At 47.0% G+C, this 25,000-nt stretch overlaps 1 protein-coding gene across 6 annotated transcripts in view; it reads right to left on the bottom strand.

Annotated features, from left to right (window-relative positions):
• Positions 1–24,076, bottom strand: part of mgmt (O-6-methylguanine-DNA methyltransferase) — a 34,651-nt gene extending 10,575 nt beyond the window's left edge. For 4 of the 6 annotated variants that reach the window (XM_056609167.1, XM_056609164.1, XM_056609166.1 and 1 more), the window contains exons 1-4: positions 24,022–24,076; positions 22,290–22,454; positions 10,457–10,617; positions 2,911–3,050 (exon numbers count right to left, since the gene is read on the bottom strand). In XM_056609167.1, coding sequence (XP_056465142.1) covers positions 2,911–3,050; positions 10,457–10,617; positions 22,290–22,454; positions 24,022–24,071 — 516 coding nt within the window. In that variant the 5' untranslated portion in view covers positions 24,072–24,076. Of the gene's footprint in view, positions 1–1,263; positions 2,237–2,910; positions 3,051–10,456; positions 10,618–22,289; positions 22,455–24,021 lie in introns of those variants that run through there. The other 2 variants (XM_056609169.1, XM_056609165.1) reach the window with 2 other exon arrangements.
• Positions 24,077–25,000: the final 924 nt, after the last annotated feature.

Raw genomic sequence — 25,000 nt, 5'->3', positions numbered from 1 at the left:
TCTCCACGTCCGAGGCCAGCGGACACATCCCCCAAACCCCCTCCCCACTTTGCCCCTTTATTTGTCCTGTTTTATTTTGCTCGGTTGGAACGGTTTACTCAGAGAACGCGTTTCACGTTTGAGAAACACGTTGTAGCCATACCGCCTCGTTTCACCACTGAAACGACTCCGTGATGGACTGCTGTTACGCCCGCTCGATGGCTCCGCCCACCAGCCCTCCACTCCCATTCCTTCCCGTTTTATTTTCCCTTTGCCACAGTGGGACACGGCGTGTGTGTGTTTCCCGTTCAAATCCGGCATTAAAGCCGCCCGCGTCTCACCAGCAATAAAACTTTCCAAGCCCCAGATTAACCTTGCGGACAGAGAAATACTGCGCCGCTATTCGGATCGATAAAGTTCCCCGGGTTTGGAGGCAGCGCCGGGGTACCCTGAAGGCCTTCAGATCTGCCTCTTCACGAGCGAGGTGTGGGTGGGGGCGGGGGGGGGGGGGGGGGGGGGTACTAGACTAGGCTTATCAATACTCAAATCCAGGGTGAAGACAAGCTGCCACAGAAAAATGGGGGGAGAGCAGAGAGAGAGAGAGAGAGAGAGAGAGAGAGAGAGAGAGAGAGAGAGAGAGAGAGAGAGAGAGAGAGAGAGAGAGAGAGAGAGAGAGAGAGAGGAGAGAGAGTGAGGGAGAGAAGTAGCAGAGAGAGAGAGAGAGATCGATAGAGTGGTGCTGAGCTCTCCACAGCTGAAGCCTGTGTGTGGAGGAACTGCTGACATGTAATTGACACGGACCATCTGATTGGTGGATATGTATCAGGGGCTCAGCCTGCCAGCCTGTCACAGGAGAGATAAAAGTACTGTTTTTTTTTACACATCCATTTTACAATGAGTTCCTTTACTGAGGAACATTTCTTTATTGTGATAAGATCTTTTTTTATTAATCCTAGTTGGGAAATGTAAGATCAGATCTATATTCACAACTTTATTATGATGTAAATGCGATTTGATATGTTTTCCACTAGATTTGTATTACATTTAATATTAAAATGTCCGTTCACAAATTAAAATGAAACGTCTGACCTCAACCAATGCAGAAGGATGTATTTTTATTCTATATATGCCACAGCAAACCCAGGAGTAAAGTAAATGCCCTAAACGGTCTGTGTGGGATGTGTGTGCAGTTAGGCGTATGTGAGGTGTACACAGGTTAGGTGTGTTTGTGTGCTGTGCGTGTATGTCAGGTGGTGTGCGTGGGATTGTATCGGGGGTAGGCGGGCAGGGGATCGAGGGGGAGGAATTTGTGTGTGAGTGTGAGAAATTTAAATTCTAGGTGCTGTGATGTTTTAAGTTTGTTAGCTTTGTATGATATGTACATGCTAGGGTTGTGTGTGATCTGAACTTGTGTGTTTGTTGGGTATGTATGTTTATGCTGTTCACATGTGTTATTGTGATGTGTACATGTTTGTGTGTTAGGTGCATGTGTGACGTGTAGATGTGTGCATGCGAGTTGTGTATGTGATGTGTACGCGTGTGATTTTTAGGTGTGTGTGGTGTGTACACGCATGTTTGTTAGGTGTGTTTGGATATGTACATGTGTGTTTGCTAGTGGGATGTGTACATGTGTGTGTGTTAGGTGTATGAGGGACGTGCACGCGTGTGTCTGTTAGGTGTATGAGCGATGTGTACATGGGAGTCATATGTGTACATGTGTGTGTGTTAGGTGTGTGTGTGTGATGCGTACGCGTGTGTGTATGATGTGTACATGTGTGTTTGTTAGTGTGATGTGTACGTACGCGTGTGTTTGTTAGGTGTGTGCGTGATGTGTACATGTGTGTTTGTTAGTGTGATGTGTACACGTGCGTCTGTTAGGTGTATGAGCGATGTGTACATGTGTTTGTGAGTCGTATGTGTACATGTGTGTGTGTGATGTGTGCGCGCGTGTGCGTGATGTGTGTTTGTTAGTGTGCTGTGTACATGTGTGTTCGTTAGGTGTGTGCGTGACGTGCACATGTGTGTTTGTTAGTGTGCGGTGCACATGTGTGTGTGTGAGGTGTGTGTGCGGTGTGCACACGTGTGTTGGCTAGGTGTGTGTGCAGGTGAAGGGAGACCCTCCTCTGGCAGGTCTCCCCTGTCTACAGAGGAGGCGGCGCAGCGCTAGCTGCTCGCTGGTGCCCACAGCGCTACATGGGCAGAGCTAAACGCGCTTTGATCAAAGGGTTTGATCAAAAGAAGACACACCGCCTGCCCTCTGGCCCTCCATTTTGTGTACACACACACACACACACACACACACACACACACACACACACACACACACACACACACAGAGACACATACACACACACACACACACACACACACACACACACACACACACGGATGCATGGGGGCACACACACACACACACACACACACAGTGAATCACACAGAGACAGTGATGCAGACCAGGGCTTGTGCCTCCAAGCCAGTTTTTTAAGTACGATTCATAACCGCCATAAGAGCAGTAAAAATCTCTGTAAAAACCTACGAGGTGAGAGATGCACTCTGTATTTTTAGCAGGTTTTACATCTTGTTCCATTATGTAAAGCGTGGCACAGAGACTGAGTTTTTTGGACACTGTTCTGTTGTTTGCCTACACACATTCGGTGGTCAAGGTGTATATGAATTTGGAATAAAATCAGGGATGTGTTTATTTGTTTCCAATGTGTTCATTTCCAAACTAAATCTCTCATAAAATGTTAAAATAAATCTGTGAATGTATAAATGCTCATTGTAAATTGTTTCAAACAATGACATTAGGATTTTAAAAAAAGAGAACTACATATAAACACCACAAACTACAAAAATAATCCCAAAAATACAAAACCATGACAACCACAGAGCATGGCTTTTGTCAGGGGTCAAAGGTCATCCCAAACTCACCGGGTTCCTCCTCATGGCTCCTCCCACCGCTCGCACGGCGCGGGGGTTTCCCGCCATTTCGGCCAGACGTTTGTAGGAGACGGTCTCCCCAAACCTCACCTCCTGCAGAAGAGTCCTCAGCACCCGGCTGGAGAAGGAGTCTGGACGAGAGAAGTAGAGAAGGAGCAAGGGAGAGAGTGAGAGAGAGAAAGAGAGTGAAAGAGGGAGGGGGAGAGAGAGAGAGAAAAAGAGAGGGAGAGAGAGGTAGAGAAGGAGGAAGGGGGAGAGTGGGTGGTGGAGAGAAGGAGAGAGGGAGAGGTAGAGAAGGAGGAAGGGGGAGAGAGCAAGGGAGAGAGAGGGGGTGAGAAAGAGAGAGAGGGGGTGAGAAAGAGAGAGAGAGAGAGAGAGAGAGAGAGGAGAGAGAGAGAGAGAGGGAGAGAGAAAGATGGAGGGGGAAAGAGTGAGGTAGAGGAAAAAGGAAGGGGAGAGAGGGAGAGAGAAAAAGAGAGGGGGAGAAAGAGGGAAAGTGAGAGGGCTAGAGAAAGAGGGAGGGGAAGAGAGCGAGAGAAAGAGAGGGAAAAGACAGAAAGAGGGAGAAAGGTAGATAAAGAGGGAGAGAGGTAGAGAAAGAGGGAGGGGGGGTGAGAGAAAGAGTGCGAGGGAGAGACAGAGGGAAAGAAAAAGGGAGGGGAGAGAGCGATAGAGAAAGAGAGCAAGAGAAAGATAGATTGTTAATGTTTTGTATTTATGACTATTTAAATGTGTTATCTTACATGGCTTTGGCAATGTACACGTTTCCCATGCCAATACAACTCTTTGAATTGAATTGAGAGAAAAATAGAGGAAGGCGTAAGAGATAGAGAGGGAGAGAGCAGCCAAATCCCGGCCCTTTGTTTAATCATTCACCCAGGCAACTGATCCAGAGCCTCTATCTTAAACCAGCCTGAACTATTCCATTGTGTCTTTCCGAACAAAACAAAATAACTTCGGGAAAAACATTGCTCGTCCCGCAATTGCACGTTTCGCAGAGTAATTACAAAAAGAGAAAAATATTAAAAGATACATTTGAGAGATTACTTGCCAAATAACTCTTTACACAACCCCAGAGTGTCGTGTCCTTGTGTTTAAGACCCCGTCGTTTAACTTTTCCACTCATTTAATATGCACCGCCTCACCTCAATTGGACCTCAGAAACGGCATTACTATGCTACGGAAGCTAATGTGAGGGAAATTATTTCCAACGCAGAAAAATCTGGGTTATGCTCGAAGAAAGGTCACGGCTAAAATTAAAAAAGTTCGCTGCCTCATTTAAAAGGATTAAGAGAGGCCAAAAAGACTGCAAATCTGCTCCACATTTTTTAATAATAACAATTTGAATGTTGCACGCCCGTTCGTGGCAGCGGCGGGATGACTTTGAGGTTAATCAGACCAATTTGTCCTTTTAATTGCTTTCTATTCAGAGTAGATTCATTATATCATCCCCACTTAAGAGGTGGAATTCTCCAAATCATCCCGAGCCTAACCGACCACATTAAAGGGCTTTGATTCCATTACCACTGTAGACCGCGTCGCTATCTTCCTCCCCGGATTACCCCGCCACTACGTGACTGAGAGGCCCGCTTGTGCTGCTCTCGCTGCTGCCGCGGCTGTCGCCGCCGCCGCGACAAGAACGAGGACCAAGAAGAAGAAGAAGAAGAAGTGGGAGAAGAAAGAAAAGAGACGAGAGAGGGAGATGTATTTCAAGCGAACGACGCCGCCGCCACCCCCCCCCCCCCTCTAAACCTTTCTCTGTGACATGCCGAACACTTCCCTGTGTGTACAGAAGAGACGGCGACACTCGAGCACGCCGCCTGAACAAGATCCCACGAACAATAGTCTTGTTATCGAGACGAGGTTTTGTGTGGGGAAGGGGGGAGGTGGTGGCGGCGGCGGCGGCGGCGGTGGTGGTGATGGGTGGTGGTTTGATGGTGGTGGCAGGCGGGTAAGGAGGGGGGGGGGGGGGGGGGGGGCCTGGCTTCCTTCTAGTCTATACATGTACTCAGTCATGAAAATTCAATTAGTGATCTCCCATTCTCTCTCATTTATATGGTCTAAGAGAGCACATGACAAGTGATCTATGCGAAAATCCCTCCAAATTGGCATTGTGTGAAAACATGTCACGGCGCGCGTCCCCCACCCCCCCCCCCCCCCACTACAGAGGGAGCGTCCTCGCCCTCCCCAGGCTCTCCCCTCTCTCCCGGTGCCGCTACCTTCCAGTCACTCTCCAGCACACAGAGCCGCCGCGCAGCACACCACAAGGCAATTTGCCTAAACTGGGGGGAATAAGCAAAGGGAAAAAAATAAAAACCTAAGGGGGATACGTTTGATTGATGCGCGGCCCCCGTGCGTTCTTTTGTCTTGAGCGGTGCGAGAGGGAGGGTGGGGGGGGGGCCCGTGAGGTGCTGTTTAATAATCATTTTTCAGGTAATAATCACGTTGTCACGGCGACGACGAGCGGGTTCGTCTTCGTACGCAGTCAGGAGTTAATGTTGCGGATGGACAGGGGGGGTGGGGGTGAGGGAGAGTTGTATAAGATGCAAAGTTCTAGATTTTATGCATTATTCTATCCTCTGATAACCCATCGGATGGGGCCACCTGGAGTGACGGCGGTGCATATTGATGTCGCTTGTGTTAGCTGGGTGGGGTGGGGGTTAGGGGGGCATGGCTCAGTTAATGACAGGATGGCCTACACTTGACGGCCCTGGCCCTGCATGACGAGCTCCCCCCTGTCTGATGCTAATGTTATTGACAAATAAATCATGTCCACGCCACGCCACACCGGCCACAGTGCGAGTCGTGCTTCTGAGCCGCAGCGCGCGCCCCCCTGTTTACTCTGAAGTCACTTCAGCAAGACGCTTTTCATCCAGAGCGCCTCGTGTTGTATTCTTACGAAGCGGTGCCATGAAGGAGCAGGCCAGGCTGGCGGGGATGGGATTCGAAACGCAGGACGTACCCCGCCAGGCTGGCGAGTCAACACCCGAAGCTGCTACCATGACCCGGACAATCAGGGAGAGGTAAAAAGACAGGATTATATAGAAGTGAACGAGTGTGGGGAGAAGGGGGGGAGGGGAGAGAGAGAGAGAGAGAGAGAGAGAGAGAGAGAGGGTTGCCCTCTGCGGCGGTGTCGGTGACGGCCACGCAGGTCACTGGAGGTGACCGGGGCTGATTTGGAGGGGGGGGGGGTCCCCAGAGAGGTCCCTATGAGCCCCCCTTCCCCCTCCCCGCCTGCCCATACTTCATAAAGGAGCTTAATATGGTGTGTGTTGGGGTCAAGACCCTCTTTAGATAAGGGTGCAAGGTGGGCCGCTGATACCAATTGTTTAAATAAAAGTTGAGAGGAACCACTTACGTGTTTACAGGCTGGCCGCGGCGATGTCACAGGTCATTACCTGCCCGGGGTCAGGAGCTCGGGGGGGGGGGGGGAGTGGAAGGGGCAGGGGGGCGGGGGGAGGGAGGGGCGAGAGAGGGAATCGACCCCGGACGCCTGCCGATTGGGCCGCGCGGGAACGGCTCATATAATTATGGTCGTATTGACAGTTGGGATTGATTTATTTCCCTTTTTCGCCCGCTTTCTGTGCTTTTTTTAATAAAAGGAAATAGAAAAAAATACTCCAATTGTAATAAAACCCGTTAAATAAATAAATTGAATTAAAGATTTCACCGCTCGTTTTTCTCTTCTTCGTCGTTATTTCTAATGAAAGTGAGAGTGGGAGGGGGGGGGGGGGGGGGGAGAGAGGAGGAGGGCCGGGGTGAACCTGTCCGTCACCTCCGATGTGTGAATATAAAAAGACAATAAGAAGAACAGAAGAAATAATAAAAAACGCAGCCCGCCTCATTATTCTCCCACTTCTAATGGGAGGCGAGACTTTGACTCCCCCAGTCAAAGAGTCTCTGGTGCCTGTGGGGGGGGGGGGGGAGGGGGGGTATAGGGGGTATAGGGGGTTTGGGGCGGGGGGGGATCCATACTATTTGAAGGCTGACATGGGGCGGCTGATGATTCTCTGATTATCCGATATTCTGAAAACGTTCATTTCCCTAATTCCTCTGTCTGTCTGTCTCTCTCTCTCCCTCTCGCTCTCTCTCACTGTGTCTCTGTGTCTCTCTCCCTCTCTCTCTCTCCCTCTGCCTCAGATCACAGGGGCCCAGGGTCTCACCACGGCTCGAGCTGGGTGCACCCAGGGATGGGGGGGTGGGGGGTCTCTGGAGCTCCTGCAGGAACAGTCATTTGAGGAAGGGGGGGCTTTGAAGAGCACCCCCCCACCCCCACCCCCCCTCACCTCCCCTTACACTCCCCCCTCGCCGCTTACCGCTACTAAGACCTCCTCGTCTGTTACATATTGATGTATAATTAATGAGAGAGGAATATGCATCGCTTTAACAGCGCCGCGATGGTGCCTGTGCTTTCGTCTCGCGAAGGTGTATACCCTCATACACACACACACACACACACACACACACACATACATACACACACACACTGGGCATGTACCGCGCACGCTTAACACACACGCCAGGCATGTACACATGCACATTTAATACACACACACACACAGACTTCATTGTGTTACCTTTGACATCCTGGAGTTACATGTGACAGTCAAGAGGAGAGAGAGAGAGAGAGAGAGAGAGAGAGGGAGAGACAGAGGGAGAGAGAGAGAGAGAGAGAGCGCAAAAAGACAGAGAAGCATCTTCTTTTATGTCACCTCTGTTGCCGGGCTACGCGGTGACAGCTAATATGAAAAGTGGCTTGTTTTGTCACAAACGTGTAAACAAACATGGCAACACTTCAAGTGAAGGTCATAACTCAATATTGTGTGACAGGCATTGTGGTAGAGAGAGAGGGAGAGAGAGAGATGCGGTATTTAGGTTTTCCCAAAAGGTAACTGAGCAAACAAAAAAATGCGGATGTCGCAAAATGCAATGACCTGAAAAATAGAAGAAAAAAAAAAGATCAAGGAAAGACAAAATAATCCTGTCTTGTCTATGCAAGCAAACTCGACTGACAAGGAATCCTGCGACAAACCAAAATAACAAACACACGCGATAGTCCTTTGGCAAACAAACACTTTGGAATCATAAAACAAACGGAAAAAAGGCAACAATTTGACTCCCGATGCCTGTGCTTAACTTATTCTTATTGCTCGTTATATTTCTCTAAACTTTCATGCCTTGCGCTTTTGACGATATGTCGAGCGTTACGCTTCTTTCCCAACGCCTTGTGTTTACCATGGCCTCCCAAAACACAACAGGAGAGGAGGAGAGGAGGAGGAGGAGGAGGAGAGGAAAGGAGAATAAGGGGTTGGGGAGCACAGCACACAATCACCTATTCAGATCAGGTACTAATGAAGAATTCCATCTATCTGGAAATATAATTAAAGCCCCAAAGACTTTCAGATGAGATGCGATTTAAGAGAGAGAGAGAGAGAGAGAGAGAGAGAGAGAGAGAGAGAGAGGGAGAGGGAGAGGGAGAGAGAGAGAGAGAGAGAGAGAGAGAGAGCGAGAAAGAGAGAGTGTGAGCGAGAGTGTGGGAGAGAGAGAGGGAGAGAAAGGGAGAGCGCCAGAGCGCCCGGGGCTGATACACAAGCACTTGGTGGCGATGGGAACGCCGCTGAAAGTTGATATCGTAATTGGTCCTGATGTATTTCTGCATTGCCTCGGCGGGAGCGTGGGACTAGCTGCGCTCCACGGCGGGGTCTCGGCGGACTACCTGCTCATTGAAAATGCAGCAGTCAAGCACCGCAGATCTGCATGAAATTAGAGAGCCGACTTTAGACCCGGTGGCAGAGGAGGAATAAGAAATAAAGAGAGAGGGGGGGAAGGGGGGAAAGCACAATTGTTAAATGCATATATTAGTGTCATTTCTTTGTGTGCGGGTGCGAATGTGCTTTTTCCATCTAAATGAGGTCTTGTGAACATTGGAAAGTTCAACGGGGTAGCAAACAAAAAAGGGAGAAAGATCCCAGAAACACTCTTTTGGTGTTAAGTGCAGTGCTAGTGAAGTGGCATGTAGATCGTTCAAATTCATGACGAGGGTCCTCTAGAAGGGAGACTGGTAACGATGTCTGCCCCCAAAGTGTATCGAGGCACTAGGGGCCGACTCGTAAAAAATAACCACCGCCGCGTGTGCCCCTAACCAATTTCACCGCCCTGTCACAAGCGCTGGTTTGAAAAAGGCTCCTTTTGTCCACTTTTTTGGAAGCCCTTTTTTTGTTTTTCTTTTCCGTATAGCTGACCGGTCAAACCGACAATAAGCTCATTCAAACGTTACTGCCATTCACATGTTCTCATTAAAAAAAAAAGAGAGAAAAAAAATAGCGTGAGGCCTTCCTGTCTGAAAATGTCAAGAGCGGAATTCGATCAGTTTGGAGGAATGTGCCAAAAAATCATGGATGAGTGTGCCAAGAGCAACACGCCTGGTATGAGCTGCCACAGATTACTGGAGCGGTTCACAGCTCTGCGTTCTGTACCCCGCACCCCGCTCTCACTCACTCACTCACCTCTTCCAATCTCACTCCACCCTTCTCACTCGCTCACCTCTATAGCTGCACCTCTCTCTCTCTCTCTCTCTCTCACTCAATCACCTCACCTCTTTCACTCACCTCCCATTCTCACTACACCTCACTCACTCACTCTCTACCCAAACCTCTGTCACGCACTCTCTCTCTCACTCACTCACTTTTACTCAATACAGCTCTCTCTTGCTACCCTCTTCACCTCTCTCACTTAGTCACTTAGTCTCTCTCACCCCCATAACTACACCACTCTCATGCACTCATTTCCTCACTATACATTGCTCACCCACTACTCTCAATCACTCATTCACCACACTTCTCTCACCTCTTAAATTACACCTCTCTCTTAAGCTCTAACTTTCTCATTCACTCACACCAAACCTCTCCCTTACTTATGTCCGATCACTCCCTTTATTTAACTGCATCTTTCTCTTTGACTTCCATTCTATCCCTCTCACACTCTATACTCATACTCTTTAAAACGATCCCGCTCCCTCTCCAGCTCTCTAACTTACCTTCTGTGCTTCTTACTCTACACAACCATAGATCTCCCTCTCTTTCTCTCTTACTTCTCTCTCCTTTCTCAGTTTCTATCTAACTATATTTATACCAAACTTTCTGTCATTATCTCTCTCACGTTGCAATTCAAATAACTTTATTGGCATGGGAAATAAACATTTACATTGCCAAGGCAGTTTAAAAATTAAACTGATGAATAATACCTCACCGGTATCTCACTTACTTTCCCACACTCCCAACTTCTCCCCTTCGCTTACTTACTTACCTTCCATCTCACTCAGTCAAACTATCTTCAACTCTCCCTTACTTTCTCTTCCCTCTCTCCCCATCCAACTCCCCCTCTCTCCGTCCCTCTCTCCCCCCTCTCATAAAATACTTCATTATAACCCACAGTATGCGCCCGGTGAGTGTAAGTGATGTAACCGCCGATTGAGAGTGTAAGGCCGATCCCCCCCCCCCCCAAGTCACGGCTCGGCAAATATTTATCCACCACAGACCTCCTCGCAGGGTGGGGTGGTGGAGCCGCGGGAGCAGGGGGCCCCCGGGGGCCCCCGGATCACTGAAGTAGTCCCGCAGCCAGTCCACGCAGCGCAGCAGCTCAGGCCCCGCCCCCGCAGAGCCATCGATGACCTCACAGCTCCCGGGGCCCTGGTCGTTCCTGTTGGGGAGGGGGAAGGCAAGAAGGTAAGAGAAGGTGTGAGGGTGTTTACTAGGGGTGAAACGGATCAGTGTGTCCACGGTTCGGTTCAGATAACCGTTTTGGGCCTCGGTTTCGGATACGGTTCGGATTAGGATCATGTCCGTGATAGTAAATAGGCGGACTTTTTTTTGACGGAGGGTTTGGGGGAGAAACACAAAAATGAATGAGACCCACAGGCTATTTGCAATGTGTTAATTGACTGCAATCAGACAACTTGCAAGGCTTTTTTGTGCAATAAATGTTCCCCTAAATGCATTTGAAAACATGGTGCACTGAGTGTAACATGTAAGGGATAACAGCCGACGAGGCTTAGAACTCTGGCGACGAGCGCAGCATGAAGCCAGAGTTGCCTCTACCTGTCCATTATTTCCATCGAACCGGTCGACCTCGAAGGCCGTTATCCCGATTATCACCCGTTTGTATTTATCTCCCGTATATTTAGAATATAATTGTATCAATTACTTTCTTTAAATTTCGGAATCGTGCGCTTGAAAAGCCCAGTTTGTTTTGAACGCTGACAGGATGAAGGGAGGGGCGGGAAAAGTCTCATTGGCTCGGGCAGCACTGGAGAGAATGCATTCCGCTGGGTCCTAAACACCCTTTTGTATCGGACGTAGGCTACAGTAGGCAAAATACGCTACATAAGGCAATGCCTTCATGAAACCGAAATCCGCGGATCTCCAGAATGCTCCGAACTGTGGTAAACGAACCGAACGGATTCGGATACAATTCGAATCCGCTGCAGGCCTAGTGTTTACGTGAGTGTACGGAGCGAAGAAAAGGAAGTGTAAAGTGCTTCAGTGCAAAGAAAAATCGTAAAGGTGGGATTATATGTGGGGATGAGCGGGGCGTACGTTAAATCATGTTTTCTTTTTAGGGGGGCAAAGGAGAGGCAGTCATCGAGAAGGTTTTAAAAAAAAATATTTATGGTGGCATGGTATGTAAATGTTTGCGCAAAATGTGCAGTGACAGCTCTCCAACTTTTGAAAGACCTTTGAAAAATGCAAGGAGCAACCATAAAAGTCGTTCAGACATTCATATTTACAGTACGCTATTCCCTACTGGCATAGTATACAAATAGTGTATATATAGCATACAGAGATCTGCACAAAAGTGTGGGTCGAAGGTGAAAGCAAGCTCTATATATGTATGCTATATAAAGAAGCACCTGTATTAAAGTAAAACGCTCTGACTAAGAGTTACCAAGCAACAGCATCATTTGGGCCGGAGCTCGTGTCGAGTCCGCGCCTCATAACTACCGCGTATTGATTTTCTCGGTTTGCCGCGATTGCTGCGCGGCAAACAGCGCTGCTGAACCCAAGACACGCATCTTAGCACGAGGCAGCCGCTCCGAGGAATTTACAGACGCTTGAGTTGGCATCACTTAACACGAAAACATCATCTCTCTCTCTCTCTCTGCTCGCCCACCACTGACCAACCCCCAGGTCAGAGGAAGCCGGCTGACCCATATTTGACACTTAAAGACCCCAGTGGGAAGTTGTTCTCTTAGCGCAGTGCATTACGCTAAAGTGGACCCCAAGCTGCGTGGTGGATCTAACGCGCGCCGCCACTTCCATTAACTGCTGTACAGGACTTATAAATAAATAATATCCCCATTTAAGTGCCCGACTCCATCCCCCACCCAACTGTTCTTTTTTCTCCAAAAATTGGTTTATCCTGTATGGTATTAATAATGGACATTTACCATGTTAAACACACACATCGTCTCTCTCTCTCTCTCTCTCTCTCTCTCTCTCTCTCTCTCTCTCTCTCTCTCTCTCTCTCTCTCTCTCTCTCTCTCTCTCTCTCTCTCTCTCTCTCTCTCTCTCTCTCTCTCTCTCTCTCTCTCTCTCTCTCTCTCTCAACATGGCACCTAAGTGTTCCTAACACATTGGTGGGACACAGTATTAGCCATGTTTATTTATCGGACAAGAGAAGCCAAGCTTCACTGGACTGGAATGAGTGGACGAGAGAGAGAGAGAGTGAGCGAGAGCGAGAGCGAGAGCGAGAGCGAGAGACGTCCAGGTAAGGGGGCCTAGCTGGGCTTTAGCCTTGTATGATGGCTCCGGTCTCCGGGGTGCTATTTAGCCAGGAGTGTAAATACAGTAAAAAAAAAAAAAGGTGTAAATACTCTCATTTCTAAATAAACCGCACGGCAGTTTATAGTCAACTCAGTGTGAAGGAGTGGAAGCAGCAGCAGCAGCAGTGGTGAGGCTGGTGGTGGTGGCGGCGGTGGTTATGCACTGGGGCCGGCCGCAAACAATGACCATGGCTCATGGCAATCTCTGTCGGCATGGGTGAGTGACCATCCAGCCCCTACTTGTCATTGTCTCTCCTCTCTATCCCCCTCACACCACCCCCTCAGCCCCCCCTCTCCAAACCCCCCAGTCTCTCTCTCCCCTCCTCCTCCCCCTACACACACCCCCACTCCCCTCATCCATCCCACCAAACCACCACCCTCCCCCCCACACCCCTCTCTGCTACCCTCCCACTCCAGTTCTTTTAGCTCACCCCCCCCCCCACCCGAACACACACACACACACACACACACCCTCTCTCTTTTTTTCTCGTTCAGCAAGGATCTTCAGGCCACTGTTCCCCTCCCATACACCTCCCCCCCCCAAGCCTTCTCTCCTCCCCGCCCACCAATCCACCACCATCGCTGCCACCACCCCTCCTCCACCACCACCACCACCACCCCCTGCAGCCCCTCTTTCTCTGGGAGAGGATGTTCCAGCCGCTGCACACTGACAGCTCGGGGATATTGTGTGTGGAAATGTTCCTGTTGGACCCACAGGCCCTTACAATCTACCGGACAAAGGCTAGCGTACCTTTGCTTAAGGCGCGCCACCTTTGACCCCTGCCTCACCCTTCAGACTTGTCACTTTGGCTAATTTCTCCCCACCCCGCACACCACCGGCTCACGCACCGCTGTGGCCCGTCCTTAACATAAGCGAGCCTACATTTTGGTGTGTTTTGTTCAGGTGCTTTCCTGAGTGACGCAACATTGACACCAAACGGCGGTGGTAGCTGTAATGGGATGCGGTGGGGCGCTTGTGGTCAGTACATAATAACAAAGGGAAGGGCACCGCGGCGTGTTGGAGCTGAGGTCTGTCACCGCAGGCGGCCACCAGGGGATTGTCTGTTCTTAAGTCAGTATTCTGGCAGTTCAGAGATGGCTCTGGAGTTCTGGACAGCGGTGACGCGTCGTGAAAAAGTAACCGTTGGCCCCATCTGCTCTTCTGTCGTGGATCGGAGAATACGTTGAAGTGGCCGTAAAATGTATAATATAAACACTGTCGATTGGAATAAGACTCTCATTGGGGCGATGTTCAATTCCACGAATGAGAGAATGTCTAGGCTCTGCGATTCATTTTAGTGTTCATTTTTTTTTATAATAATGAAAAAAGAACTATTATAAACTGTAATGTTGTTGTTTTTGTATGTTAACAATGTTAAATTTACGATTTGATGAATCCAAATATTTTTTTAATTAACTTTTGGCTTCTTCTGACAGGACTATTAGTATTTTAAATATCCTGTAGGCATTCGCTATTTTATCACAGGTAGGGAAATAGGGAGCTAATTCGGAACTAGCCAGGATTTGCTGCAGTTAAAGAATATTTCCCTTGATACAAGATTGTGATTTGAGAGAATTTCTAATATTGTGCTCCTCACAATCAATTTTCAATTACCATAAATCATTGCAGTGTAAAATGAAAGTCGTTTGGAGTTCTAGCCATCCTCTAACTCCAATATAAAGAATGAATTGGACATTTATAGAAATGTTGCGCGGTTATTGGATTTATGTTGAATGAAACAATTAAAGGGGACGGCAAAAAAGGAGAGCCAAACCGCATCATTAGAAAAAAAATAAACGGGGGGAATGAATAAATAAATAAAAACCTAAATTAATTTGGTCAAATCCATTTTTTTTTTCTCGCTCTCTCTCTCTCTCTAGATATAACCTCGATAGCTCCGGCAATTTTTGTCCATGACTTGCTCCATCAAGCAAGGAGACGAGAGTAGGAAACAGCCGAAGCACCACCAAACATTTAATTGAAAGGAATCATAGCAATCTACCAGGGGGGTGTAATGGTACCGCGAACACACACAAAAAAAAGGGGAAGGAAGAAGAAGGGGGTTTGAGGGGGGGGGGGGGGGGGGGCAGGGGTTGGTGGGTAAAGAAAAGAAAGAAATAGAAAGAAAAAAAAAACAGAGAACTCAGGCCTCCATGCCGTGAAGCGTGGTGCCGTTCATCCCGACTCCATCGGCTGTCACTCTTGACACCGCCTGTCAGAGTTCTCCTTCACCGATCATGGGGAACATGGCGGGTCAGAAGATGAAATGGAGAAAAAAAGAGATATATAAATAAAGAAGCCGGGTCCGGAGACCGTCCAAGTCCGATATTTTTCCCCTTTTACAGCGCGCCCATCGCATTGCCCCCGCGCTTAACTCAAAGACACGTCAAAGACTCAAGAGAGCATGAAAAAGGCCTAAAATGACTGTCTAAGAAGGGCGGCGGTGGTGGTGGTGGTGGAGGAGGAGGTGGTTTGGTAAAGTGGGGGGAAAAAAAAGACAGCATGTCTCTATGAATGTCAGGATCTCGCTGCTCTGCGAGCCAGAGGGCTGTGATACAATTGTAAGCCACTTGCTCGATGGAAGTCGCTCAAGCACGGGAAGATCATTCGGATGTCTATGTGGCCTCGTTGCCGTGCCGAGAGTCAGGAAGCGGCAAAGTGGCAAGTAGTGAGAGATGCCTCATATTCTATTCATCCCCCGCGCGGGTGTGCCCGTATTATTATTTCCGAATGAAAATGGCCCGGCCCAGATGAACGGCTCTCTAGACGACACCTCAACAACTCGTGTGTTAGTGAACGTCACAAACCCGAAGAGCGAGCACAGCGACGCGCACACTCTTTGCGAACGGGAGAAGGGGGCAGGATAGTGTGACGGCCAGGTGTTGGTTGGGGTTCCTGGTTAAACTCATAGTCGGAAGGTTACGGGTTCAAACCCTATTGTTCCGAGTCTCCCTGTAGGCATTCGTAGAGCAAGAAGTCCTTAGCCCTTATTCATTAACGTACTACGTCTTAACGGACGGGCTGTACGTCTGTTTGGAAAGAGGCATCGGCTTAATGACTAAATAGTAAAATAGTGCTGAGTAGGCACCGAAGCACATCAATTAAGTGAATCCTTCGCACTCCCAGCTGCCTTGCCACAAGGGTCCGACGCAAGGCATACATTACCGGGGCCCTAACATCTTCTCACTCCGTTAGGTGGTGTACCTGGTGGGCCCACACCACCGCCGCGACGCCGGCGTGTTTATCTACGCCGGACTACAGGGTTTTTACCCTCTATTCTCCAGCGTCGCGCATTGGGAGAGAATGGAGATTCCAATTACAGCAATGGGGAAGGAGTCGGCTAAGGGAGGGTGTGGGGGGAGGGGGAAGGCAAAGTACATCAGGGAACTCCTGTAACTGCGGGGACCTTGCTTCGAGTGCATCGACTGAAGAGGGGTCCCAGACACTAAACGGGACAGTGACCCTTCATGGATAGCCTCTGTCGAGCCCGGGAAAAAAAACCAAACTTGACCACGTCGGGCACAAAGGCATTATGGGAATCGAGTGTCACCCAAGTCCTAATTACTGTCTGTGTTCAGAGCAAATTACTGCCTTGTTCCTCTGATTAGCGGGGAGGCTAATCTTCACCTGTGTACGCCAGCCCTGGCGAGGACCCTTGAGTGTTAGCGCTTCGTCTTCTGTAATTTATTTTTAAATCAGTGGCCCGCTCCCAGGAGTTTTGAGTGTTTTGTTGTGAACCGCTTACCATGATCCCACCCTCTCCCTCTCCATCTCCCAACACCCCCCCCCCCCCCCCACCCTCGACTCCTACCCCCCTCCTCCCCCCACTTCACCCCTAAATCCTCCACTAAATCCTTGTTTGGTGCCACGGGAAGATAAGGGAGAACAACACTTGGGCATAATTGACTCATACTCCTCTCCAAGATGTCAGAGCGGGAATCATCGCCGCGCATATTGCCTTTGAATGCTGCGTGCTGTAACACTTTCTGCAGTGTGGCAGATACCGAATCCAATCAACTGCCAAAACAAACTGCCATGGACCCAACCCACTGAAGAAACTTTCTCTCTCTCTCTCTCTCTCTCTCTCTCTCTCTCTCTCTCTCTAGCTCTCTCTCTAGCTCTCTCTCTCTCTCTCTCTCTGCTGAGGACTGGGAAAATCTGCTGTATCGCTGCATTTAGCCACGGCGGCGGCGGCAGCTCCAGGCTGCGAAGCATCGGCGTTCGCTCCTCGGCATTCGGCACCCCTGGAGGTTGTGTTTCACAAAAAAAGGGAAAGAAAGCGAAATCACCGCACTTGCAAATTTCTCATGAGGAGGAATGAGTGAGCGGCGGCACAGAGTCTCGTCTGCGTCTGTGGGTTTACAGGTAGCGTGTTACACAGGTGTTCGTTTACACAGGAAATGGCACATGCAGGCTGATTGGGGCCGTCCCGGGAGACCCCGGCATAAACATAGAGCACAGATGGGTCCAGGGGCCACTGGGAGCAGCACCTTAATGAATACGCAGCTGAGTACTACACTTCACAACATGCAAAACACCATTTTAAGGTCTCGGGGAAGAGAGAGAGAAAAAAAATAAAACAGAACAAAAAAATATCATCGTTGAGTTGAAATTGCACAATGAATAATTCATGTAACGCATCTAAAGGGACCGTGTCGAAATATCTCCCGCCTACTTTATTGGCGACTGAGTTCTATTTTTTGGTACATCAACATTTCCCTTTTTTCATTTTGTGTGACACAGCACTTAAGTTGTGACTGTTCCAATTCGGTGAGAATGGTCAGCACTTAAAGTTTGTGTTGTATTTGGCTCTGCATTAGGCGTTCCCGCAATAAAAGTATTTATAAAACACAACAACACAATGCCCCTCGCCGTCACCGGAGAGGAAACACCACGTAAAGTTTTCACCGTATAACTCTCTGCATCGGGCTCTACCAAAATAAAAGCATTTACAAAACCCTGAATACAAGAATAAAAATCCGTCCCCTCTGTCTTTTGCAAGAAAATAAGCAGAGGGGGAACGAGAGAGTGTGGATAAGTCCGTTGAAGAATACATCGAAAGGAAAAAAATGATTTGACGGTCACCGGAAGGCCTGAAGCTGTTGATGTTGTTCCCGGTGTGTGAGCACATCACGTAAACAGCGCCCCCCCCACCCCCCACCCTCCACCAAAAACAGGAAGCCCATTTACCGCGGCGCTATTCAGCGTGAACCAGGACATTGACTCACAACACGACGGCGCGTGTGAGAAAAGGATAAATGCATCACCTCAGATATTTCACACCAGTGTTGGGTGGGTGCGCTAAAGCTGTTGTGACAGCTTGGGTATTAGATAGATGGAGAAATGGCTGCTGATGAATGCCAATGTGAGTGAGGGCGGCGACGGCGTGTTCCACACACACACACACACGCAAAACAAAAAACACACACACGCTCCACCTCGGAACAATTAGGCTCTTCCCGGGGCCCCATCCACTGTTGTCGGTGATAATGGAAAGCTTCTGGTGATAAATACACTTTAACACCCTCCTCCTTAAGAACCATGCCATCCCCTTTCTCTATCTCCCTCTCCCTCTCTCTCTCGTATGCTTAGCTAATCACGGCCATGGCCACCACATTCATACAAAAGACTAATTACTGTTGTACTTCAATTCAATCTCAACAGCCCCTCGTTGAAAGACTTGAGGTTTCTCCTTCCTCCTTTCTCCCCTCCATGGGTTTTTTTTTTTTTTTTTTTACAAGTAGGCCCCGACGCTAGACAAAAGCGTTTAAAAATCGGTGATTGCTTTCATCCACTTTAATTACATTCAGAAATGGCATTTCTGCTACATAATACACCCCCTATTGTTTCAGAATTATCTGGCTTGGAGAGTAAAATCTACAATATTTGACGATGCAGCCGTAGCTAAATCGCCTCTTGAAATTGAAATATGCAGCTGAAATGCAAAAATAAAAAGCCTCCGCCGCTGATATACTGCAAGCTTCTTGGCTTTCTCCTGAATGCTATTATTATGCATATCCAGGTAGAAAGTTAATTAACCCAAAGCTTAAGCTAATTATGGTAGCAGAATGCTATCAACCAAATGCTTTCAGTCAGACAGCTGTCCAGAATTTCATTTGCTAATCATTTGTCTTTTGCCGGAGCATATGGTACATTTCTGTGCTATCACAGGAACAACAAACAGATGAAAATCATTAACTAAAAACAATGTGCAACGTGAAAAATCAGACGCAGATTTATATGGCTTTGTCTAGCGGAAAGAAATAGGCAGATTTATATTCCGGGATACACAATGATAATTTCTGGTTTGAGCCACTTAGGATTTTGGGCAGATCACGTGACCCGCGTGCAGTGGGAATTCACCGGCACAAATATATTGTTTATATCTATATGCAAATGAGGCTGAGTGTTTATTTGTTTATCTGTGTAATAGTAATTAAAATGTTCTATAGGAACATATGCAAATGAGTAGCTCCTGAAGAATTGTAACTTTTAGCCCAATTTGTTAGGCTCCTAATATTTTTTCAGAGTTAATGTTAAAAGAAACGGAATTCTAGCACAACTTCTGCTTTCTCCACATCATATATCATCCAACACATATTTCCTCCAGTTCTTGGCGGTTCACTTGTTTATATTTTTTTTCTTAAAGCAAATCACACTTGGCTGTTACAGAGTGATTGATATCAGCATTGCCTCGCAACATTATCAAGCAATAAAGGCGGCTAAGGTTTTAATGCAACATGTCACAGACGGGCCCCAGCACTACATTTCTATTGAGGACCTCACAAGATCTAACTGCCTTTTTTTCAATCCCCCCCCCCCCCCCCCCAGCCCCCCCCACACCCTTCTTTCTTCTTTGCAGCGCCCCCACATCTCAGCCTAGCTTTTGACAGACAAATTGATCAAAGCATTGTAAAATAATATGCTCACAAAAATGTCTCGGGGCAGAAGTCCGGCCCTTTTCCAACCTCCCCCTCCCCCCACCTAGCCACCCCCTCCTTCACCATTTTTCAGCCTAATAAAAAAAAGAGACGAAGCTTGTATGATTTCCTCTGTATTACGTCTCTGTGTGTGTGTGTGTGTGTGTGTGTGTGTGTGTGTGTGTGTGTGTGTGTGTGTGTGTGTGTGTGTGTGTGTGTGTGTGTGTGTGTGTGTGTGTGTGTGTGTGTGTGTGTGTGTGTGTGTGTGTGAGAGAAACAGGCGAGGCAGGCGTCATATTTCAGATAATAGTAATCTCCTGTAAACAAAAACAAAAAAAACAAGAAAAAAACAGCATCTCATTTTTCTGCTCGAGCTACTTGGCAACGCTAGAAACAAAACAAAAAAAACGAAGAGGAAGAAAAAACATAAAAATAAAAAGGGCTGGTTAACAGGCAGACTGGTGAGTAGTGTAGAGACCCCAACAGGGGTTGTTGGGATGTAATGAATTTGTTCATCTGATGGTGCCTTCAGGGCTGTCGTTAGACTAGAGAGGAGAAGGAGGAGGAGGAGGCCTAGGAGGAGATTGGTTGATTTCCGGGAAAATCTTTCTAAAGATCAGTTAGGAAGCAAAAGGGGCTTGAGACGTTTCCATTAGAAGGGGGCTGACGGTCATGGTGGGTAAGCAATGTTTCGAGTGCGTTTATGTCCTTACAATGGCATTTATCAATAACTATCTGTCAATGTCACCGCATTCGCCTTTTGTTACTGCCCCAAGACCGTTGGTGGAACACACAGGCACAGACACACACAGAAAGCAGAGAGGCCTGTTCCCTCCTTGAAAGCCCAGACTTTCACTATTTATGATTATTTAATTATTTTACTATTTGGTCCTTAAGCAGATGCTCTTATCCAAAATGTTGTGCAGAGAATTCTGACACGTCAGTAATGAGCAGGTAGGGGGCTAGGGGAATATTGCTCAAGCATGCCTCCAGGTAGACTGTGGAAATTGGGGATTGAACCCTGGAACCTTTGGGCCTAGAAGTCAAACACCCCTTTAGCACTATGGACATATCGGTTCCACCTAAACATGATATGCACGGACATTATCTAGTTTCCTGTATCCAAAATACAGTCTTGCTAGATCATTTATCACGGTGACTTCCCTAAGCCTGTATCACCCCGTACAACCAAAGCTAGGCTGAACCTTATTTAGTATGTCATAAATAAATCAATGGAAATGGCTGATCTGAACTATTACTGCAACCGACTGGCTTTAGTGAGATCTACATGTAAAGCCTCGTGCAGAGATAAGCCTGGTATTCTGTCACTCTCTTTTGCCTCTCCTTAATGCCTGTTTACATTGTATTGCTCCATACATCTGAGCAGGCTAAGGCTTGGCTTGTCTGTCCTATGGCAACAACAACAACAACAACGACAACCAACCGGTTCTTGCAAAACTGATTTCAGATTCATATCATTGAAAATAAACACACACAAACACACACAAACGGATACACACAGACTGCGATATAATCGAAAACTATACTTATGGCCGACATTGCGAAGTGATATTAAAAGTGCGAAATGATCTACTGATGCGAATCATTAAATTAATTTGCATAATCCTACTGAACCTGAAAACACAAATTAAACCCTGCTCAGAAGAACGCGGGAAGGTGCTGGCAACATGGTTACAGGACATCTCCCATAATCAAACCTCCATAATATTAATCTCTTCCCTTCAACTCATTAACAACAAGTGGGCTGCTTTTTTTTCTCACTGCTTGATGAATTTTAGGAAATAGCAGACAGTCAACTAGGAAACACATGTTGTATATAATATACAAGACCGCTAATGGGTTTCCATAAATTAAAATATCCCATACATTTTCAAGAGGATGACTTCCTATCCCGGCGCATTGGAAAACGGTTTAATTTCCCAAACCAATCAAGTTTATCAAATGCAGATCTGTGGATACATGGATATTTAATTTCAATCTAATCAAAACTAATCGGGAGATGTACTACGCGGACCTCGAAAAGTCGGGAATAACTACTTATTAATGCAGATTTTAATCAGTTCCGATCGCTCCAGTAAGACTGTCACATTTTGTCAAGACTGAGAAATTGTGAGCAATGGTGAAGGGCACCAAATGGAGCTGCATATTAGATTTACGTTCGCTGGTTCATGCTCAGAACCGCTGTACACCGCCCGACAGAGGAGGGAGAAGCAGGGACAGCCGAGAGAACTCAAGGATTCCACTGACCCCGACAGATTTGAGTTTTAATCAACTCCCTCGTGGGTAATAAACAGATATTTTATTTGTATTTCTTTTTTTTTTTCGGCCAAGAAATTTCAAATATACTGCAGGAAGAATCACAACCCCTATGCCATCAGAAATCTAATTTCCCGTCCAAACTGTATTCTGGCGGCCCCCTCATATTTCCTCATGCCGGCGTTCATATTTGCCCAACTTTCCCTGGTATATATTTCTTGTGGGATCTACAAAAATGCCCGGCGTGCGATGAGAAATGGTGGCACTCCATCAAGACCGGTTGTATTCTGTCCGCTTGTACATTTCACACCTTTGTTTGTCGCCGTCACCGGCCCCGGCGCTTGTACAGTACCTTTCAGCAGGTGCGACATCCATTAGGAGCCGGATGGTGTGCACGCCCGCCTCACATCCTCTGACTTGGATTGTCCCGAGGGGGCTCTGCAGCGAGATGGTCTTCTGAGTACACTGGCTCTCCCCCTCGCCCCCTCTCCGTCGCTTCATCTCTCTCCCCGTCCTGCTAAGGGAGCACAAATTACACTGCGTTCATTGACATATTCATGTGGCAACTTCCCCCCCGAATTTCCCACACTATTTGCATGTGGTGATCTATTGGAAAGCGGGTGGGCCCACCAGCGTGCCAGATGAGTTACATATTTGAACACCTAGCTACAACCGCCGCCCCCGCCAAACAATGTCATCATTTGACTTGATCCTTGCATTACTATCTAATATTTCTTCTCATGTATGGAAAGGAAGACGCCTATCTAACCAATAAATCGCCCATTTTTCCCCTCCTCTCTGTTCTATATATCACATAAATGAGAAAAACAATGCGGTCTGCTCCCCTGTCTGGTGGGGGGGATTCCCTAGATAGCTCGACATTATTTTCAATCCGTCATTTTTGGTTGATGGTCGGGATGTTTTTCTAGCATTAAATTTGTTCCTTAGGGTGCAACTCCAATGGGATTCTGGTTTCCAGCCCTTAACAACAGCGAAAACGTGCAGCTTTTCTGACGACTGAGATGGATACTGGCAATAACCAGACAGCATCTTCTTTTTTTTATTTTTACTTTGAGGGAAGGAGAGATGATTGACTATGTTATATGTGAGTTTTTGAGAGATGGGCGAGGGGGGGTTGGGGGTATAATAAATAAAGGTCACATTGATTGTAAGGGTTTCAACCCAAGAAATCACTCCTATCCGAATCCCTGACCTGGAAAGGTCTTGGGGGCGCCTGTACAATATATCGCTCTCTGCGGGTTTAATTAGACCATCAAATCGTTACTTTAAAAAAGACATATCCCTCAATTTTTACAGTCAAACTATGGACCAAGCCTGAGATTATTTAATCCGATAGTCTGCACTTTTTGACAGGTAAAACGTAAAATGCTGCACATATGTCCATCAGACGTCTCAAATAAGGATATATAAGACAAAAGGAATCAGCTCTTATGTCACTGACCTCTAAAGTATTGATATAGGGAATAAGGACAAATAATGACAATCTAACTAACAAGGTCCCCAAATGAGCCTCAAAGCAATATATTAAATAAAGCAATTATCCGTTCCTTTATTTGCATTCATAGTAAATAACAACAATCAATATTTCTTATTACTAATCGACTTTTCCCCAGGGATGAGGTCTACCAATTAGTCTGTCATCACCACATTTAGAAACTAATTTTGAAAGAGGGATCGCATTACATTGGTCGTTTACCTATAAAGGACTTTTGCCGTGCTTTGTTTTTGATTTGTATACTTTAAATTATGAGTTCATTTCCCCCTGAGTCACCCAATGCAGCTAGAAACACCGACAACCTTTCAATATGTGGCTGGGTTTAGAAGTTTGGATAACTATAGCTATTAAGAATTCCGACATAATACAGACAATACCATTTATATGTACGCAAGCACACTGGCAGTTATCAGGAGACACCACTTTGGTTTAGAGTCTAACTAGTTTAAATATTCATGTCACTATGACTGGCAATACTGAAGCAATTTAGACGTAAGAATAATTGCAAGTATACTTTTGATTTGTCAAGGGTTTTGCAGTACAATGGTGTTTTCTAGAAATATCTTACAAGAGCTTTGGCTTTGCTTCCTCATCCATCGCAAGTGCTTTGCGTCGCATGTGAAGTAGAAAGAGTTCCGCTTTCTTTTAGCCACGTGGTTGGGCTGACCAATCAAAACAGCAGGATAACTGCGTTTGTTTAGCAATTGGTCACTGGCCGTTTCAGGCTCCTCCCCTTTGGTCCCTGCCAGAGTCCTTTGTGGTTTGATTGACGGTCATTATTATGGTCATTCAAGGTGTAAGTATATATTTTGGTTTAGGAACACAGTACTTATACATTATTGATAAACATTTAGAATCCTAACACTGGTTATTAACCTAGCCTCTGAAATCGTTAGTTTCCGATTAAAAAACATTAAATAGGTTTATAAAGTCGTTATTTCGTTCTAGTTTCATGCAATGACCTTGGTCTTTGTTTGAGGCGTTGGCGATATGATTATCCAAGATTTTTATTATTGCTTTTATTGATATTCAGTTATAACTCTAAAATTAGAGAAAGTTGTCTTGCCCAATTTAAATCCATATTATTTGTGTAAGTAATTTGAATCGTTTAAAGACGAGGGGTTCAGGTCAACTGCTTATTTTGTTCTGTTTTTTTCATTATTCTACCTCACTTTCATATTTTTTGCATGTCTCAGTTTAAAATGTAAAGGCCTACTTGGGCCTCTCGGTGGCGAGGCTAGGGGGAGGGGGGAGGGGGGATGGAGGGGGGGAGAAACGCCACCCCTGCAGAGAGCATTTGAAATCTGTGAGGATTTCCGTGCCATCTGGACCCGCTGCCAGTCTGCCCCAGATAGTAAGGGTTGGCAACGGTACCCGACGGTGCAATATGGCTCTCTCTTTAATGAACTACTAACTGTCCCCCGTTTTAATTGATGTGACATTTGAGCCATTTATCTCTGACATTTCAATGAAGGATGATTCTCTGCCTTGCCATTTACTTTTTTTGTGCTATTTTCTAAGAGTCATTTGCATTTTGCTGCTCCAAA

This window comes from Gadus chalcogrammus, chromosome 15, assembly GCF_026213295.1.
Source record: "Gadus chalcogrammus isolate NIFS_2021 chromosome 15, NIFS_Gcha_1.0, whole genome shotgun sequence".
Lineage (NCBI taxonomy): Eukaryota > Metazoa > Chordata > Actinopteri > Gadiformes > Gadidae > Gadus > Gadus chalcogrammus.
This window is presented reverse-complemented; position numbering and strand designations above follow the sequence as displayed.